This window comes from Bactrocera dorsalis, chromosome 3 (genome assembly GCF_023373825.1).
Source record: "Bactrocera dorsalis isolate Fly_Bdor chromosome 3, ASM2337382v1, whole genome shotgun sequence".
NCBI classification, from domain to species: Eukaryota; Metazoa; Arthropoda; class Insecta; order Diptera; family Tephritidae; genus Bactrocera; species Bactrocera dorsalis.
Window position 1 is genome coordinate 72,065,874 of NC_064305.1, and position 12,095 is coordinate 72,077,968.

The 12,095-nt window shown below is 38.4% G+C and overlaps 1 protein-coding gene across 2 annotated transcripts; it reads left to right on the plus strand.

Annotated features, from left to right (window-relative positions):
- Positions 1 to 393: 393 nt before the first annotated feature.
- LOC105227329 (serine-rich adhesin for platelets) lies at positions 394 to 8,505 on the plus strand. 2 transcript variants are annotated; one of them, XM_049452268.1, is made up of 8 exons: positions 394 to 4,481; positions 4,538 to 5,001; positions 5,060 to 5,200; positions 5,270 to 5,311; positions 5,369 to 5,744; positions 5,800 to 7,652; positions 7,709 to 7,931; positions 8,066 to 8,505. In XM_049452268.1, the coding sequence occupies exons 1-8, from the start codon at positions 539 to 541 to the stop codon at positions 8,164 to 8,166; spliced, it is 7,143 nt and encodes a 2,380-aa protein (XP_049308225.1). In that variant the 5' UTR covers positions 394 to 538; the 3' UTR covers positions 8,167 to 8,505. The 2 variants fall into 2 exon arrangements, with proteins under 2 accessions (XP_049308225.1, XP_011204905.3); XM_011206603.4 differs by having other exon boundaries at positions 397 to 4,481; positions 7,709 to 8,003.
- The last annotated feature ends 3,590 nt before the right edge of the window (positions 8,506 to 12,095 follow it).

Consider the following 12,095-nt stretch of genomic DNA (forward strand, 5'->3'; position numbering starts at 1 on the left):
ATGTCTAATAATATTGGTAACTAGAAAATTTTTAGACCAATTTCTAAAATTTAATTAATATTATAATGTTTTGCTTCAATCTATCTATCTTTCAAGATATTAATAATTATATTGCCAGCATAAGACCCACTCTATATCCACATTGAAACATATGTTTCTACGAGCAGTAAAGACTCGACACAGGCGAAGTGATGTGTTATTTAGTACACCACTTTTCCCATATAAGAAGTATGTAATGAAAATATGTTTCTGGACCATCTGACTTGAAAACTGGTTACCTCCAAATGTGTTTCACTCGATATCTGACAAGATTTACTAATATTGTCTTACGAAGAATACCGTACGTGCCATCGTGACCTTAACAGTTGTGATATTTTTTTTTGAGTGCCTACTAAAGTGTTAAAGAACAAAAAAGTAAAAAAGTTGGAAGTAACAGTTTACTAGACAATCACAAAAAGAAATTTACCCGATAATAATTTCAGACACCCACATAGAATTCTTCAAACAAAACTGTTCATAGAAAAATCGAACAATTAAAATGAGACGAACTCGCCCTCACTTACAGGAAATATCATCACCAAGTACAGCCTCGCCACTACGCACAAGACAACGTACAACATCGTCACCGTCACTGGAGTCTCCAGATGAGCAACTTATAATTGAAACGGGTGAACATTCGCAGCCATATTCACCTTCTGATACAATTGAAAGTATGGCGCTCTCGAGTGTTATGTCAACTCCTGTAGAATTTATTGCTACTGAAGAATCATTACCGGTACCGGATGTATTAAAAGTTAAAGAAATTCCACCTGAAGCCGGAGGTAGCTCTAACCAGCTATCAGCTGCTCAAAAGGAAAAGCATATAGCGGGCGGTGAGTTGTCGCCCATTTGCATATCGAGTGAATCAACAAATGACTCAGACTGCGTGGTTGTAGATGAATCGACTCAACCGAAAAAAGAACAATCGCAACGTAAAAGACGAGCTAGCCCATATCATTATCACTTTTGGCGTCCGCGCAGTCCGTTTAAGTCGTTCAAGAAAAAGAAACAGTCAGAGAGTAGAGAACGGGAGCAAAGTGCAAGTGGATCAAGGGTATATGCCAAACCATCAGTTGAAAGTAGGTCAACGCAAAATGTAATAGCAGAGGCAAAAAAAACTGGAAATTATTCTGAAACTTCTGCCAGAAAAAAGGACACCAAGCAACCAAAAAATCCAAACACTGACTCCAATATAGCAGCAAGTGGCGACAACAAACCTAAAGCTTCTACCAAACAAACGAAGGAAGACATTTTAGAAACTAAAAGTGTGAACAAAGAAAGTAATTCGCCTCAAAAATCAACAACTGACGAAACTAAGCTTAAAGCTTCAATCAAAAAAAGAAAGAAGGCCAAAAGTAAAAAAAGGCATGCCACCAAATCTAAAGCTTCTACGCAACAAGCAAGTGTACAAATTTCAGAAGAACAGCGTATAGAAAAAGACAGCAATCCAGCTCAAAAATCATCGGCTTCAACGAATATTAAAGTTAGAGAAAGTGACGGAAACAAATCTAAACATTCTTCTATTCCAACGAAAGCAAAAGTTCCACATGAATACAAAAAGGAACCTCAAAAATCATTGACTACCTCGGAGACTAAGCATTCGAAAACATCGACCATAACAAAGGACAAAAAAGATGGAAAAGACTATAAGTCAACGCAAGATACTTTAGTTTCAACAAAAACTCTTCAAACAAAAGACGAAACACAAACTGCAAGATCAGTAACAAAAACAGACAGTAAGTTATCAGAACGCACGACAAATAAAGACAAAAAAAGTAAATCTACTGAGCCCAAAACATCATCCGTTCCGAAAAATGTAGCGAAAGCAGGAAGTGACAGCAAACGCCCTTCAAAATCAGCGGAGTCCAAGGAAACTGAAAGACAGCTGGTTTCTGTGGTGACAGAAAGAGCAGATATTGATGATAATATACCAAAAACATCATTACCGAAAGCCAAAGAAACTAAAACAGCTCAAAAAATGTCTTTTGTTGATATTGTTAAGGCCTTAATGCCTCGAATAAAATCGCGTCGTCATGCTTTAACGATATCACAAGAGGTTGCCGCAAGAATCAATCGGCAACCTCTATACCAACCGCAGTCGCTAACGTCACGCTTACTAAGATCGGTTGGCGTACAAACTGCTATGAATTGGTATCATATAATACCATTGCATAGAGATGCTTCAACCTGCAGTCTAAGAGAACTCATTAGGATTGCAGTACAGTATGAAAGACAAGTCTTGGGAAAGACGGCAACACATAATTTACCCATACATATCGCTAAGTGCCCACAAAGACCTTTGAATACAATTCGCCCAGATATATCCGCTGCAACGACTTCGAGATCAGCAGAGACCGATCTACGTTGGTTCGAATTAGTTCAAGTATTAGAAAGCCCTGGCCAGCGTTTTTACTGTAGGGCAATCCTACCTAGAAAAAACACTTCTAGCGGTCAAACCACGCAGCTTACAGCTGGGAATAGCCAAACAACTGGCGAATCTAATACAACCAGACAAACAAGGGTCACGACCGCACAAGCGCCACATACTACGCAAAGCAGAGTTGAAGTGACCAGCACGGCAACACAGTATGATCTTCAAACAACAACGTCCAACGTAGCAGTGGGTACAGACGATCACGATCCGGAAATTGTAATTAGAACCGACGTAGCGGTGGGTACGGATAATTCTCAAAATATACCAGAAATACCAGAAGCCAGGAAAGTTACAGCAGCAACGCAAACTCAGCCGATTAGTACAAAGACGCAGTCCACATCATGCGACGTACCGGAACAAGTAAATGCTGCAACGCAGTACGATCCTCCACCGTTAGTAAGCGAGCCGATCACACAAGTTCTGATTGAAACTACCGATGGTGAAGTCAATACACTAGCAAGATTATGTCAGTTGACTATGTCGGCGTCACAGGCCACACATACCTCGGTCCAAACCACTGGTTTTGAAGTTGATACCTTATCTTCCTTGTGTCGCGTAGCAATGTCGGAACCCGCTTCAAAACATGCTTCAATTCAAACTATTGGTATTGAAGTTAAGACACAAGCCACACTGACTGACGCGACGGAGCGACCGACAAACGAACAATTTTCGCAATGGGAACCACATTTCGATGTTGTTGATATCTCAAATACTCCTACTAACAGTAAAAGAGAAATTCTTTCCGAAATTCCTTCAGACGACGTAACAACGTTATCTTCAGATTCTTCAGAAGGTCCATGGGACGTGCGAAATTTACGTGAAAACATCAACGAGATAGATAAAGAATGCATGTTCACATTTACTAATGTGGAATTACACAGTGATGCGAGTCTGGATATCCGTCCTTCCACATCGGAGCCCGCTCTGCATAGACTAAACGCGCTCAAGAAAGACTCTATATGGCAATCTAAACCCAACTTTTCGGCTAGACGAAACAGTAACAGTTCGTCAGAAACTGTCGAATTAGCGATTTGGCAGGAAATTGAGTGTATGAAGAAAGCAAAAAGTGCAAATGTTATTTCCGATACGCAGACTACACAGACTGCTTCAAGACAGCAGATAAAGCCAACTAAAGATAAGCGCTGTACTCAAAACACTGAGCATGACGAAAAGAATTCGAGAGACCAAAATATTAATGTACAAAACCAGCCTCCGAATTTCAATGAATTGGCACTGCAAAGACCTGCACCATTCACACCAATTCAACGAATACCGTGCGTATCATTGGATAGACTGCTATCAACTAAATACAGAGATGTGGAACGACAAATTACGCGTAGATATTCTGATTCTGAGTGTGGGATTAGTAAGACACATCTCTCGGTGGGGAGACAGTTACAATTGATATACAATTATGTGTCAGACGTACGGGAAATACTCGCTCGCAGAGAGGTTATAAATAATTTGTACGCTCAGCTCGGTAATTTGAATCCCAACATTGTTTGGGCTGGTAGATTAAGTCAATCGGTTGATATTAATATAACAATACGTCACATTTTGGGACTCACCAGCAATATCACTGACAGGATCGGCGATTATCTAAAGGTTTCTGAATTTTGTTCTCTTAAAGTCCTGCAAGATAATATCGCAAATCTTACTGCAGACGGCGAAATAGTACTATCGATAAGCTACCTTTTACCACAAAATGCCAAATTTACTGAAGGCTATGAAATAGTTTTTAGTGAGCTTAAAGCTACACTAAAAGAGTCGAAAGTGGCAATTGTGAAACGTGAAGATATTGAAGTGTATTTATATCCACTTGATGCGCGCGCAACATTCAACTGTGGTACACATTCCGAAGAATGGATTGAGTTTTTGAATAATGAACATAGACCAGATCTTTTACTGGCTTTTATAATACACAGCAAACGTATGATGTCTTCACCATTTTCGGATCTCTTTGACCAAACAGTAAAACGTGGAAGTAAGGCATCGCAAATTATTACCGGTAGGTGGTTATGTAATTAGTGGAAAGATTCTAAGCTTCAGCAAACATATTTGCAGGTGCCGAGGCTGCCAACCAATCAAACACGGAAGGATCGAAAAACAATGGTAGTGAGGTGCAAAACCAAATGAAAAGTGAAGAAAATGTACCTGATCCTGGACCAAGCACTGAAAGTTCCGCAAGCAAGGCTACCGAGGTTCAAAATGAACCAACAAGTGCAGTCACAGTACCTGAACCTCCAAGTAGGCAACCAAGTACTGAAAGTTCCGCAAGCAAGGCTACCGAGGTTCAAAATGAACCAAGAAGTGCAGTCACAGTACCTGATAGCCTAGGCAGGCAACCAAGCACTGAAAGTTCCGCAAACAAGTCTACCGAGGTTCAAAATGAACCAAGAAGTACAGTCACAGTACCTGAACCTCCAAGTAGGCAACCAAAAACTGAAAGTTGCGCCAGCAATAACACCGAGGTTACCAATCAAACAAGGACTAAAGACACTTTAACTGACACCATAGGCAAAAGAAAGGTAAAATTATTCTTTAATTTAAAAAAGAAAGTAATGATAACATCGTTTCAAACTACAGTCATTCGAGTCAGCCTACGATGGCGATATTTCGCAATTCGTGGATGGTTTGTCACATACAGAAGTTACGCCTGTCAACAGTGCGCCTGAGTACAAGAGAGTTACCGAAAAAAATGCAGACGCCAACTATGAAAACACCCCTGTAAGTCGATTCCATATGTACAGGAACAATTAGTATGTTAATGGCGTAATAATCTTTCTAAAATTTTAGAATAAGCCCAATAAAGCTAGAAGAATGAAAAGGAGGTCAAAGGTAGGTGCTTTTCCAATTAAAATATTACACCAGCTTATTTGAATTCTTCGTGTTTAGCTGCCTAAAGAGTCAACATCTTCTCCGCCGACTACAGAAAGCACTGATAAGTCGATTAAGGATGAAGATGGCTTACGAAGTAAGGGTAGCGCAAAACGTAAACAATCTCTAAAGAAGCGCAGGAAAAGAGAAGTCTCATTATTAACTCCACCGTTATCATCATCTTTCTACCAGAGTGAAAGATTGGCCATGAGACGGCCAGAGAATAGTGGTAATGAGAACAACGTAATATCTGTACCTGCCGTAAAATTAAGTCGGATAACAAATCTCGAAATAGTTTCACACCCTTTCCAAGAAACACCGAGCATTAGTAGAGGAAGTGTTTCAGAAAGCCAAAATCAAGCTTTTCCACGTATGCGGAGACTAACAAGTTCAAGTAAACACAAAATATTACCATTTTATACCGAAAAGTAATATTTTTTTTATATCAGGTTCAGTTGACGAGAATACTTTAAAAATGGAGACAGAACGACAAGACAGAAACACTAGAACGGAATGCCAGCGTCAGACAAGTGTCAAACAGGGGCGCAGTGGAGATAAGAAAAGTGGCTCTATTGGCATTGTTGGATCTGAAATGGATCCTAACATTAATACAGACGACGACTTCTCTATCTACAGAAAATTGGGTACTGAAGCAGATTTATATAATATAAGGGATGTGGATCTTTCATACACATCAAGTATTTCTGATGGGAGTACAAAGAGGAAGAATAAATTAGAGCAAGACCCAAAGAAATGCACATTACAGAAGAGATCGTCAGATCTTATAAGTCCTACTGTTGAACATAAAACAAAAAGCGGTTCGTCTCCTGAACATGAGACAAAATGCGATGAAAGTCCACGCCAAATAAATTCACCGGATACCAGCCTAGAAATCATTGATTTAACAGGTGTAGATTCCAGCTCCTTCGATGATGAAACGGAGAGCGAAAATGAAGAGACGAAACTAAAACCCTCTAGCGTCAATAGCGTGATTGAACAAAACGAGAATGAAGCACAATCCATAGAGTCCGGCTATTCGTATGATGTAGCTCGAAAAACCAATGCTGCAGAAAGCCTATTAAATGTAGAAAGAAGCAACAATTTGGAAACACACCTAGATTCCTTTACAGGTCCAAAATCACCGACTGTAGAAAAATCTATCGACAAGGCTAGCCAGCATTGTTCCCAGGATTTAGGTCCCAAAAGCAGAAAAAGGAGTGAAGAAGGTGTAACAACCCAAAAAGAGCATACTAGGGAGACATCATCAGACACAGTGTCATATCAGACAAAGAGAAGAACTTATTCAGAGAGAAAGGTAACAAAGTCACCTGACGGGAGTACAGAAAGTGAAAAGCATGAAGCCAGAGATAAAGAAAACCAGTCGTTGCGCGTCAACATATCGAGGGAGAATAATTCGGAAGATAGTATTAATATAGAGATATTTGGATCTACCTATAATAGTGGTATAATGCCACCTATGCGTAGTGACAGTGGTGCTTTTGATCTCCACTTTTCAGACAGTGAAAGTGATGAAACATCAAGTGGTTCTGATTCATCCGTGAAAACGACAATTAGCAAAGCTGCAAGCATTAAAGTTGCGGAAGAGAGTACAAAGGACAACGAAACTGGCAAAGACGACAATCAGGCTATTAACGACTCAGATAGTAAGCACAGCACTGAAAGCGAAGAAAAGGCAAGATGCAGCAAGATAAGTACCGAAGATAATTCATCAGAAACTGACTCGTCTGATAGTAGCACAACAACAACGAGCAGTTCTGAGGAAAATAAATCAACGTGTTCTGAAAGCAAGAGCGAGAATTCATCTCACTCAAGCTCAAGCGACGATGATACTTTAAAAGATGAAACAAAAACCACGATTCCTCAGAACAAAACCAATCAAAGTGCTGTGCAAGATATGACAGAGAACACAGATGAAGAAGATACGGACTTGGAGGAAGATATGCTTCAGGCAGAATTATTCGATCAAAACACAAATTTTGAAATTGTGGAAGCGTTTAATGATTCTCCACATATGCGAAGAATTGCCGAAGGCCATAATGCAGAAGAAAGCCACGCAGTGGAAGAAATACAGAACATTTCAACTGAACAGCACCAACCCATTTCATTGGTACCGACTTCGTCTGTACAACCGACTCCGAATCGCGCGCCAAAAGATCCCATTTTTCGGGAACCTGCCGAACCCATTAATCCACCTGAATCTGAAAGTCCGAAATCAAATGAATCCACTTACTGGCCTTTTCCACTTTCAGAGCAGGAGGCACAAAGAGACTCGGCTACAGAGGTTAGTAGATTTAAAATATTAAAATTTATTGAATTCCTATGCTTGACGATTTGTAGACTGCTCAAGCGGAGAGTGGTGAAGAAGTGTCGTCCACTTGCTTCGACGCAAACATAATTGAGTCAACCGTAACGCCACCACAAGAGCCTTTTCGTGTTATTCAAGAAACGCCTGAAGCAGCAATTGAGGAAGCAACAATTGGTGGCACGTTTGATATACCAACATCGCCGAGAAGTAGTGGACCAGCATGTGTAGAGAATAGAAGTGACGACGTTAATGAAGGTGAATGGTCTATATCGAATCTTTTGGAAAATTCTAACGATAACTGGGTAGACTGGGCCGTCCAAGCCAGAAGTATAAATGACGTTGGCAAATAACTATTTAATTGCTATAATTTTCTTTTTTTTGCAAAACAGATGAACTAATTGATGCGTATGCGAACGATGTGTTACCTTTGGAAGAGAGTTCGAACACACAAGTGAAAGAGAGTTCTGAAGATGATATTGTACCAAAATAATCATCCACTGCATCGTGGCAATAGTCCGATAACACCCACAAATGGGTTATAAAGCTCAAAGTGAGTCGGCGGAAGAAGACGTATAATTGTGGGTGTCCAGTACCAACAATCTATAGTTAGTTTGCCGTAAGAAGAATATTTTTACATAAATATTGACAAGTTTTTTTTAACAAGTTTTAACTGTTATCTTATTCTTATATGTTAAGATCATATGTGCTATGTTCGTTTAATTGTGACCTTTATACGTAAAATATATCTCATACGTTCTTCGTGTACCAACTATTCTAACTATAATAATCATATAATATATATCAAACCTGTGATCAGGTTATTATTACAAGAAAACATATTATTTTTTTTGTTATTTGACAATATTTCTTTACTCAAATATCTGCTCAACTTACATAATACTCAAGACAATGGTGTTTATCGCTGAAGATGGGGGAACATTTTTTACTTTTTCCCTCTCTCTTTTAGAAAAAGCCATTATAATACCTGATAGAAACCATGATAATACTTGATAAAGATGCGTCCAAGGCTTCGGTCTCTTTTTCAAGTATGTGCTTATAGATGATATATGTATACTCGTATATTGATCGAGAGAGAACAATGTGGTTTGAGTTTATTTCCATCGCATGCATTCTCCCGTGGTTAAAAAAAAATTCTAAGAAAGTTTAGTGTTGAAATTACCAAACACAAGTCGTTGAGTTTTTTCATTTATTTTATATGTTTGATATATATTGTTGAAACGATTGTCTGAGCTTATGACTAATCATAATCCGATCCAAAAACATTCATCTTTACGTTGCTTGACTTAGGTAAAATAAATATTCAGGTGATATAGTGATTTAGGGTTAATTTACCCTTTAGAACCTAAATAGTATTGTATGGTAACAGGTCAAAAGTTCCCGGTTTACCACAGTAAAACTAATTTTTTGGCAATGTTCGTTTTTTTTATTCAACATAGTTCGATTTAAGGGTGTTACAATGATTATAGCCACCCTCCAACTTTTCGATACAATTTTAGAAGTACGATTTGCTCTTTGTTTCAAAATAGTCCTCAGTTTTGGCGATCACCTCTTCATCCGACGAAAATATCTTCCCAGCTAGCTTCTTTTGACCTTTGAGAACAGAAAATAGACACTGGAGGCCAGATCTGGAGAATAAGGTAGATGCGGAAGCAATTTGAAACCCCATTTATGCATTTTTTCCATCGTTATATTATGACACGGCGCATTTCTTTTGGGGAAACAGCATTTTTTTTCAATTGCGGCCGCTTTTCGACGAGTTTGTGCTTCAAAATGTCTAATAACGATATGTAATAGTCGCTGTTCATAGTCCTTCATTAATTTTTCATTTCATTTCACTTTCAGTTTCAAGGTAGTCAATAAATATTATTCCATGCTCGTCCCAAAAAAACAGCCGCCTTAACCTTGCCAGCCGACTGTTGCTTTTTCCATGTTTTGGAAAGGGTTCATCGTGTGCCGTCGATGACAATAGATTGGACTACGGATTGAAATAACGGATCTATGTTTTATCCATTGTCACATATCGACGCAAAAACTCGGGTTTATTACGCTTGAAGATCTCCAAACATTGCTCCGAGTAAGCAACTCGTCATTGTTTTTGGTCAAAAGTGAGCTCGCGCGGCATCCACTTTGCACAGAGCCTTCTTTTAACAATTATTATTATATACACGTTTAGTTGATATCTTTAGAATGCCTGCTATCCCGAAAAACTTCACTTTACGTTTACCTAAAATTATGTTATCGACTTTGTGATGTTTTCGTCGGTAACAAACTCTTTTGCGCGAACACTGCATTCACTGTCTTCGGTGCTCATTTCACCACGTCTAAACGTGGTATTCTAAATATTTTTCGGGGCAGTGTCCTCATCACGACAAGTTTTTGCTTCAATATTTTAAGAACGAATGAGAAATTCTTTCTTGTCTATTTTTCTCGCAGTAAGAAAAGTTACTTTACTCAGAATAACATTGTTCACAAATTAATGATCAGAAAGCTGTCATATTTATACGTTAGCCTTTTGAAGGTTAGAGTTACGGCTAGTAGCGCTATCTATGTAAGTGTCAGGTTGGGGACTTTTCAATTGTGTTTTCAAATGTGTTTTGAGTTGTAGCTTAACAGATTCAAAATCTCTACCGATCTATAGCCTTCTATAACCAAGATTAATAATAATAGCATCGCAAAGCCGCATAGGCATCAGAGAGATAGCAGAGGATCTCAACATCTCTTATAGATTGACTCAACAAAAAAATACTTTTGTTTTTTGCAAAAACGCCGTCGAGTAGAGGTCGCAAAAGTTTTGCTTGATAGCGTAACTGGATACCCTATATTTATGTAGGGTTATATGGTTTGTGAGTATGACGTCGAAACTGCCAACAATCTAGCGTAGGGCGTAGATTAAGCGTTGATATCATTGTATTGCAGGCTATAATAAAGAAGCTGTATTATACTACGTTCCTATATAGTCGAATCAGGCGGTATCGCTACATATAGTTCATCTATTGTATGTACCTGCCCCGCTTTTGAAGAAGCTCGAAGTCGAATTTAATGCATTTAGTAGAGACAATTGGAAGTCTTTTCTGCTCTTTTGAGTGTAATCAAACATTTTAAAGGCTTTTATATAACTGGTTAAAAAGCTGTATATATAAAATGTTGAAAACATTTTCCTATGTATTAATGTGTTAAAAAAGCATAAATAATGATAAATAATGTAAAAAATGCAAAAAATGCAAAAAATTATATGAAGTTGCATTTCGATTGTCAATTACGCTACAGTGCTTACACCAAATTGACAATTTGAAAAATTCAATAAAAATCATCACCGGAGGGGAATTGATTTATGCATGTGCACATGTATGTATATATATATGTACATCTATATATGTATGTATAAATTTATATGCAAAAGCCAGAAAACCTATAAAGAATAATATATGAAATATTCACGGAACATGGTGGCAAAACTACAACTGCATAAACAATAACAACAACGGCAACAAAAAAATTACGAAAAGACTGCCCCACACTCTGTGGTGTTGTGGGTGAAGGCACATCGAAAATTGGTATAAAATTTCACATAAATTTCCAGCAAACACAAATTGAAATAAATTTACAATAATAGATGAACACGGCGATTGCGCCGGACACCATAGTCACACCGCGCTGGCATGCACCAGCGGCGCGCACGCTTTCGGCACAAAGTTAAGCGAGAGAAATTCAAAATTGCGTGGACATTTTTAAGTGGCGTTTATTTGCAGCGAAGCAATGAAAAATTTTCCAAAAAAAATAGGAAAATTAAAAATAAAATAAAATTGCTTGCAGCGTTGCATTGTGCGCTATTTTTTCACACACAGGCACGCATATTTATTACAATTTATTATATTTATCGGCGGGCCGGGCGCATACAACATAGTTACCACCCCCGCCTCCCCCAAAATTTATGCAATAGCTTTTGGTTGCAGTTTTTTTCATCAACTTTTGCCATCAGCTTTCGATGGCACGCAGAAATACTCACCTATACAAGCACACTCACACACGCACATGCATTAATTGTCGCACACACACATATATAGCGCATGCTGAGCAATTGTCCTGCATTCTGACAGTCAGTTACACATACAAATGCAATTTTCGCTCATGTTCACTCCATTTGCATATTAATTTATTGGCGAAAGGACAAAAACCGAAAAGCGGTGGAGAAAAACTGGTTCTATTAACATTTGAATGGACTCAAACAATGCGTTTAATGAACAAATGTTTGTATGTGTATGCGTGAGTGTGTGCAATAGTTTAAAAATGCAAAATATGTAGTGATCAACGGAAAATGAAGTATTATTTGGTCACTATGCCAAAGAACTAAATCACCAATGAATTGCTTATGTTCGGAACAATGGAATTCACTAAGCA

Excerpts from the sequence above, each read along its gene's own strand:
- LOC105227329 (XM_011206603.4), top strand. The coding sequence starts at position 539 with ATGAGACGAACTCGCCCTCACTTACAGGAAATATCATCACCAAGTACA. Across the intron at positions 5,002-5,059 it reads ACACCATAGGCAAAAGAAAG|TCATTCGAGTCAGCCTACGA; the intron begins GTAAAATTATTC and ends TTCAAACTACAG. Across the intron at positions 5,201-5,269 it reads CCAACTATGAAAACACCCCT|AATAAGCCCAATAAAGCTAG; the intron begins GTAAGTCGATTC and ends CTAAAATTTTAG.